The sequence below is a fragment of the Schistosoma mansoni genome, assembly GCF_000237925.1.
Source record: "Schistosoma mansoni, WGS project CABG00000000 data, chromosome 1 unplaced supercontig 0153, strain Puerto Rico, whole genome shotgun sequence".
Classification (NCBI taxonomy): Eukaryota; Metazoa; Platyhelminthes; class Trematoda; order Strigeidida; family Schistosomatidae; genus Schistosoma; species Schistosoma mansoni.
In genome coordinates, this window is record NW_017385994.1 from 440625 (window position 1) to 449252 (window position 8628).

Below are 8628 nucleotides of genomic sequence, written 5' to 3' on the forward strand. Positions count from 1 at the left end.
AGATTCGAACCCAGGGCCTACCAGTCTCGAGCCAGAGCCCTTAACCGATAGACCACCGAGCTGGCCGGCATCCAACGGTGTTAATGTCTAACTTCAACTTATCGACGAAATCTGAGCAACCGTTCACCAATTGTCTTCAATGAGTTGTTATCTCACTAGTCACTGCTTCCCACTTCGAATCTCGCGAGGCGGGATCGTGGATGCACACTGCTGAGGAGTCCCATAATAGGATGAAACGGCCGTCCAGTGTTTCCAGGTTTTCGATGGTGGTCTAGCTTCAATTGACTCATGATTTCAACTATGAAAATACTGAAATCTCCACAAAACCCATTCTGAAAAATTCCTTTTTCATATTATTTTAATAATTGTCTCAAGTATAAAGTAGGTGATTCTCTATGTATAGATATGTGCATGTATTCATCTCCTACAGTAATATAACACATTTGATATCTATATATAATACAGAAATTCTCTCTCTCTCTCTCTATGGTATACCAAATTCATTATAATACTTGTAGTTTTTAAATGCTTAACAAGATTCTTTTTCTTCTTGAAAATCAACCTTAACAATGCGTTAAAAAGCAAACTAAACATTGTTAAACCGCTATTATTAATAATTAATTGTTCATTGATTGAATCTTATAGTTACAACAATGTCAGTTTGTCATATAAAATAAAATCAGACAGAGAGAGTGTGTGAGGAAATATAATCAAACTCTTGGCAAACAACTAAACTAAAACTTTTCTTTCTTTAATTTTATCGTTTGTTTCTTTCCTTTGGTTAGTAAACATGTTGATTCTTTAATAAATACATGTCAATACAATCATCATCGTCATCAGCTTCTTTAATATGACCGTTGTTGTTGTTTTTGTTGTTATAAAAATCATGCTGTGCTCAAAAAGGTGTTTAATTAAATTCTAAACTATTGCTCCTTTTAATCATTTTTGATAGTGATGATGATGATGAGTTCTTTCTCATCGTTACTTACTTTTTTTTTCAAGACTTCATTTATCTATAATCGTTTCAAATATGTACCGTTAGTACAATCAATGTCATACTGTGGTCATACTAACAGTAATTATTGTTGTTATCATAGTGGTGATGGTGATGATTAAGATTTCAATGATAGTTATATTCAGATCTTATTCACAATTGTATTTGTTCTCTTTCCCTCGCTCTCTCTCTCTCTCTTTCTCTTTCTGTCTCAACTACATATGAATACATTTCTTTTGTATTCGCTCTTCCGATCTCATGATAGACAATTAAATAGTAAAATAAAAAGGATCAAGACATCTTTTATGTACTATCAATTAAAAACTGAAGTAAATAACACAAAAAGGAAACGACAACGTAAATCTACAATCCAGTTCTACTTTTTATTCATGTTTTCTTTTTTTTCTTTTTTTAATTAAAATAATAATTCTAGACGGTGGAATTAGATCGTGTTGAATATCTTTCAGTTTACTTTTCTTTTATAATAAATGGATAAAGAAGATATGAAAGGTGAAAAGATCGATGAATCAGTCAATCGATGAATTGTTTGTTTATTTGTTTATTTTTTTTAAAAAAATAAGAGAATTGTTTATAAATTATACTATCAGAAGGGGTTTTGTGGAGATTTAGTATTTTCATAGCTCATAGTGACCAGTGAAGTTCAAACCACGTCTGTTGTGAGATATCAACTCACTGAAGACAATTGGTGAACGGTTACTATAAATTATATTGTTTAAATCAGTAGGAGATATTTACAGTGATCTACATACCAATTAGATAGGTTATCACTACCGAATAGGAAAGTAAACCATATATTTTAATGAAATTAAAATTATTTTAGCTTCCAATAGGGCTGAGGATAAATTCCACGTTATCAAATCACCTAACTGTATCGTAGTCAGTAATTGAGGTTGTGTTTTCGTTTATTCAGTCACTCAATTAATGATGATTATAATAAGAATTTGTTGTAGATCTTTTGGAATAGTTTCTATTATAGAATAAAGTAGAGGTATGATTTTGGGTATATTGTAATTTTTCTTCCATCATGATTGCTATTTACTTAACTTTTCCGTAGCATGATGTAATGGCATTTTCATGGTAGAAAACTTTATAGTTTTTCGTGTTAGCCGGCAAAAATGACAGAAAACGAAACACACCCTCGGTTATAGACTATGATAATGTAAGTAGTATTTCTCACCTCATTTTTGTTGGTTGCCAGATGTAAGATCAATATTGTTAGCGAGAGTGGGGTTTATACTCAGTTCGCAAATACCGCATTGATTGATACTTGCGTGTTTGCGTGTTATCAGTACTCTTAACCAAACTGGGCAATGTCAAACACAAATACTGTATAAACTAACCTTATTGTAATGTTAAATCGGTTTAGGATACTTCTTAACCTTTCTTGGTATTTTGAATAATACGGATATTCTATACATCGAATAAACATGGATGAAAATGTGGTTGAATTAAAGTCTAACGTTTTAGTAATTTATTATTTGTATTGTATCAGTATATATTAGTAAATGTTTTCATATCTTTTAAATTTTTAATTCATTAGATGGGAATATTCCCTAAAATGTCAATGTAAGTCGATAGTTAAAACTTAGCAATCAATACTTGATCGTAAGCGAATTGCTACCAGGACTAAGTAGTTCAGTAAATAACATGTTGATGTTTGAAGTGTTAGGTACTAGACTCAAGTATCAGTATGAACATCAACACTAGGATGAAAGTATATACAACAGACGAGTCCTACATAAGACAAAACACTTGCTAAATTCCACTGCTAGTCACATACTGAATACACCAAAACTTGTGATATAATGCTGTAGTGAAGCAATTCAACTTGTACATACATATGACAACAGAGACTGATCATTTTCAATCATAGATATCAGAAACGGGAAATTACAAGCGTTTACTATTACTTGAGCATGTTTGTTGAATTAAATTTAACGTTTTTCCCTAATGAAAACTTCTTTTTACTAGCTCTTGTACGATCTTCTTTATTCTTTCAGATCGTACATTTTCGAAGCAAAACAATATTGGATACAAAATGTCATTTAGAATGATTATCTATTTAGTATTATAGACAGTTCTCTTTCTGTCAGTTGGAGTAGTATTTTCATTTTTTTTAAAAAACAAAAACAGGTAGTTGTCCACGAGCTGTCAATCTTTATTTTTATTTAATCTGCTTATATAACACTGGAAGTCAATTAAAATAGCATAGTCACTATGTGTCAATCTCTTCTTTTTCATAAAAGAAACTTATCTACATCTATTCGTGTATGTATATTTATTTACAATGTCAACTAAATGCTTATGAAAATCATCTAGTCATAACAACAAAATTGCGTGATTGTCATCACTAAGTTGTATTAATACATAGAAGAAGAGGGTGGGGCTGGAAAGAGTCAGCAATCAGATATTGATTACTTACATGCTCTAATGATTCTATGGTTTAAGAAACATTAAGCATGACAACTAAGACACATGAATTATGCAATCAAGATAAGTTAATACAGGTATTAAATTGATGGTATATGCAACAATTATTTTTTTTTTAAAAAGTAGGCGGAGTCGATAGGCAGAATCACTGAAATAAATAGATATGAATGTATGTATAAATTTCTGTTCAAAACACCCTGAAGCAAATTCATTCAAATGTTACCTTTCAACTAATATCACCTTGTTGATTGACTAAACTGATTTGTTTAAAATGGAATTTGATTTGAGAATGATCATTTATATTCTTTTATTTTTTGGTAATAATCTAGGCAATATTAAATAGATCAAATTGATATAATTTTGACATTATTAACTAAATAAAGATTAATATCAGGAGTTGTTGTGGATATTATAGTAATTTCAATAGTTGAGATCATGAGTCAGTTGAAGCTAGGCCACTATGCCGGCTCAATGGTCAAGAGGTTAAGTGCTCGCACGAGACTGATAGGTCGTCTGTTCGAATCTCACGAGGCGGGATCGTGGATGCGGACTATTGAGGAGTCCCACAATAGGATGAAACGACCGTCCAGTGCTTCCAGATTTTCCATGATGGTTTAGGTTTAATTGACTCCTGATCTCAACTATTAAATATTGTTGATTTTTTGTTAAAGTGATAAACTTTACCGATTTCATTTAAATTTGTTATCAGTGAATTTCAACAACTTCTTTTATTAATCATATATTAAAGACTGAATTAAGAAGATTAGAATTATATTAATCAGTTAATAACAAAGGTAAGAATAAATATTAAATCTATGTGAACTGTTATTTACATAGGATGTAGTAACCTTATAAAAGTTAATATCAGAAGGGGTTTTGTGGATATTATAGTAATTTTTTAATAGTTGAGATCACGAATCAATTGATCGTGGATGCGCAGCGCTGAGGAGTCCCACAATAAGACGGAACGGCCGTCCAGTGCTTCCCGGTTTTCCATGGCAGTCTAGCTTCAATTGACTCGTGATCTTAACTATAAAATTACTAAAATCTCCACAAAAACCCCCTTGTGATAATGATCATATGCTCACTAGTGACTGGCTTTATGAGGTAATTCCTGGAGTTCTAATGAGAAGTCGTGGCCAGTGGAGCTAATCCATGTCAGGTAGAGACAGGTATCTACCTCAGTACATTGGAAGTTGGTCGCGCAATTTCGTGGATTGGTTGAGGTTAGACATTAACACCGTTGGATGCCAGGTCAGTGGTCTATCGGTTAAGGGCTCTGGCTCGAAACTGGTAGGTCCTGGGTTCGAACCTCGCGAGTGCGGGATCGTGGATGCGCACTGCTGAGGAGTTCCATAATCGGATGAAACGGCCGTCCAGTGGTTCCAGGTTTTCGATGGTGGTCTAGCTTCAATTGACTCATGATCTTAACTATAAAATAATCTAATAATAAGCGAAGTTCTTATCTGATATTTTAAAAACGTTTAGGACCTTCGGTCTAAATTAAAACTCAACAGATTCCACAATCCTGTACTGATAATAATCAAATAGACACTTAATATTCCTAAATAATTCCTGAAAACATATAAGGAACGAAGTTCACATTTAATATCCACAGATCAAAATGAAATACTGAAATCACTTAGATACTAGATGTAACAATTTATCTTCAATATAAATGATACGAGTTTTTAGTTCATTCAATTGCCTACCTAACTGTCACCAGTTTTACCTCCTTCATTTGAAATGTAATCAAAAATAAAATATTCATGGCATAGTTTGTATCATTGATTAAAGATCTTTTCTTGAGTAAATCAACGGATTATTTTTTTAATGAATTAATTATGTAAGAACATAATAGTATAGATGACTTATCTTTGATTTATACCGAATATCCATAATCAACACAGTGAAATGAAATTAAACAGTTATTTGGTTACCAATATAACTATTTCAGTGTTAATGTTAAAACTATATCAGAACTACTTAGAAAATTCTCTCTTACAAATAAACATATAATTCATTGCTAGTAACTCAATAATAGAAGATTTCAAAACAAGACTCTTTTGGAGCGATATATCCACAGTTAATTAAATGCTCCTTTATCGAACTAGGAATTTTTTTTACATTCTTCTTTTAAGAGCCAAGCCAGATAATGTTCCGAGATGCATTTGGAAAGTGATTGCTTTGTGTGGCCTGTGTAACGTGCCCCCCCCATAAAAAATTTGTTATTAGGTTTAATGGATAACAATAATTAAAACTACATTACATTAGGAACATTATTAATTTTTTTATTCGTTGATACATAATATGTAAATAAACCTTTTCAGTAAGTTGAAGATTAATTAGAAATCAATATGAATCTTAAATTCACTTAGTATTGTTTGTTTGAATCTTCCCATTGATGTTCATGACTGCAACTGGTCAGTCTCTTATTGACATATGTGCATACTGTGCGTATTGCCTCGATATAGCCTTATTTCACAAGCATTGTAAGCAAAGATTGATAGTGGCTAGTAGTGGAATCCAGGACGCGCGTCCTGGATTCTTAGTTACATCAATATTTCGTCTTTAATTTTTAATAAATTAAATTAATCAATTATTTTAATGAATAAAATTTTAAATTTACTTTCATAGTAATTATTCAATTATTGATTATGAAAAATATATGATACTTAATTTTGGTTTATATTATCTTGTAGATCAATAATTTATGTTCATTATCATTAGTTCAAGTAGATCAGTTGATTGATTGATTTATTGATTGATTATCAGTTAAAATCATTATTAAAATCTTATTAATAATCATTTTATTTTAATTATACAAATGATCAAACTGAAATATCTGTTAGTTTAGATATTAATTAGGGGGAAATAAGTAGAGTTAAACAACTTCAATGTTGATCAACAGATGAGTATATTAGAAGGGGGTTTTGTGGAGATTTTAGTAATTATATATAGTTGAAATCATGAGTCAATTGAAGCTAAACCACCATGGAAAACTAGGAAGCAGTGGACGGCCGTTTCATCCTATTGTGGGACTCCTCAGCAATGCGCATCCACGATCCCGCCTCGTAAGATTCGAACAGATGACCTGTCAGTTTCGCGCGCGAGTGTTTAACCTCTAGACCACTGAGCTGGCATCCAATAGTGTTAATGTCTAACTTCCATGGTAGTCTAGCTTCAATTGATTCATGATCTCAACTATTGAAGTTAGTATAATATCCACAAAAATCCCTAATAGATTTGTTAGAAAATAGCAAAGGTACCTTATATTTATTGATACTATATATTTAAATACCATATTACTAAACAATACTAATGTAATGAATATCTATTGGAAATTGATAGATATTTAGTTATTCTTTAGTAATTTACATAAAGAATTGTTCACGAAGTGAAAGCTTATGTTATAAACTTTATAATATAATTCTGAAACAGTGAATCGTATTATACTGACTGAGCTGAATTTATAAGCAACATTTTTAATGTTCAAATAATGTGATATATCAAGTAGTTTTGACTATTCATATGTTCAATAGATGGTTGAATGCAGAATAATAATGTGTAAGTTATTCACCTAAAATTACATTTATGCACTAAAATATATCTATTTCTTTCTGTTATAAACAAGTTAATGTGACTCAGTACAAAATACAGGATGAAAGACACTGGTGTAATGTATGTCATTGCTTGAAATAGAATTTTTAATGACTATCACACGCTAATATATACCGAACTTTCAATAAATGAACAGAGAATTTGTCAAAAGTTCTTCATAAAACACACTAATTAAACACGGATTATATTAGAAAAAACTCGAGCCAATTTTAAATTCATACTAAATTAACTTAGTTTTTTTTTAAAAAAAAGAAAGAAGAAACTTACTATTATGAACTAATTCATCCATGTTCGTCTGTTGTGAATATTCATAATCACTATTATCGTCAACAACATTGTCAGTATCATCCAAACTATTATCAAGTTGATTTTTAGATGATGATGTTTCATTATCAAATACTTTAGTATCTTCTAACAGTCGACTAACAAGAAAATGTGGACTTTTACCATTCATATTAGAATTCATATTTAAAATGGTTTGTAATTTGAGCAATAGTGATCACACTTAAATATATGTTGTTTAACTGATATTAATCTTATATTATAATGTTTGAAGTGATTATTGTTTCCTACAGTAACCCCACCCTAAGCCAATTGACTCCTCTCTTACTGATTGATGATATACACTTCATATATTCAGTTGATATTTCCCCAAAACATACTTCATATTAAAAGTTATACATTTAACCAATCGTTATTCATTAATATTCATTCATCCATTGAAAGGGGGTTAATATTTGCAAGAACACTAGTTTAGAATGTTAAAGAGGGTATTCAATTGTTTGAATGGGAAAGTATGAAGAATAGGTTATATTTCTCACCTATCTTTGTTTTTTTTATTGGTTGTTGTATAAATTCGATCATTTTCCTAGTTATTTTTTAGGAAAAAGACCGACCAATAAAATTAAAGTTCATTTAGGAGATTTGTATTGTTTTTAAATTATATTGATGAACAGGGTATTCAACAAGTATCTACTATAAAGGTAGATTGAACTCAAGATTTATCATCTTCAATTTATATACTCTCTGCTATTTAGATATCAAAATTATATTTTATCTGAGAGTATAATAGTAAACTAATTAAATCTGATAAAGCAACTGGAAGAGTCAAACAAATGATAACTGATTACCAACCTATTCATGAAGTATTAAGTCTAAAGGTGAACACAGAAACACTGAGTTACAGATTAATCCAAATAATGAACTTCAAATAGAACTGAACAGATGTTTTGAGTTCTATTACGTAATACAACAGCATAAAATGATTTCATTTCCATATGTAACTGGTTGTTAAGCTAAGTATCTCAGCTTACTAAATTTTTATCTGTCAGTATGAAAAGTAATAATAAGATATCTACACTGAACTGTTACCCAGAAAAAAATTGAATCGATCAATAAATAAACTTTTGAAAGCAAATAGTTTAGGAACTTATATTATTAGTCAACTCTGTGTCTAACTTAATAAATGTTCTTTCCAAAAAGGGGTTTTATGGAGATTTTAGTAATTTTATAGAGTTGAGATCATGAGTCAATTGAAGCTAGACCACCATGGAAAACCTGGA

General features: G+C 30.6%; 1 protein-coding gene across 1 annotated transcript; it reads left to right on the forward strand.

Annotated features, from left to right (window-relative positions):
- Window positions 1-7824: 7824 nt before the first annotated feature.
- Window positions 7825-7866, forward strand: Smp_197200 (ste20-related kinase; the record flags this gene model as incomplete). The annotated part of the gene is made up of 1 exon (XM_018792881.1): window positions 7825-7866. The coding sequence occupies one exon, from the start codon at window positions 7825-7827 to the stop codon at window positions 7864-7866; it is 42 nt and encodes a 13-aa protein (XP_018644647.1).
- Between the last annotated feature and the right edge of the window lie 762 nt (window positions 7867-8628).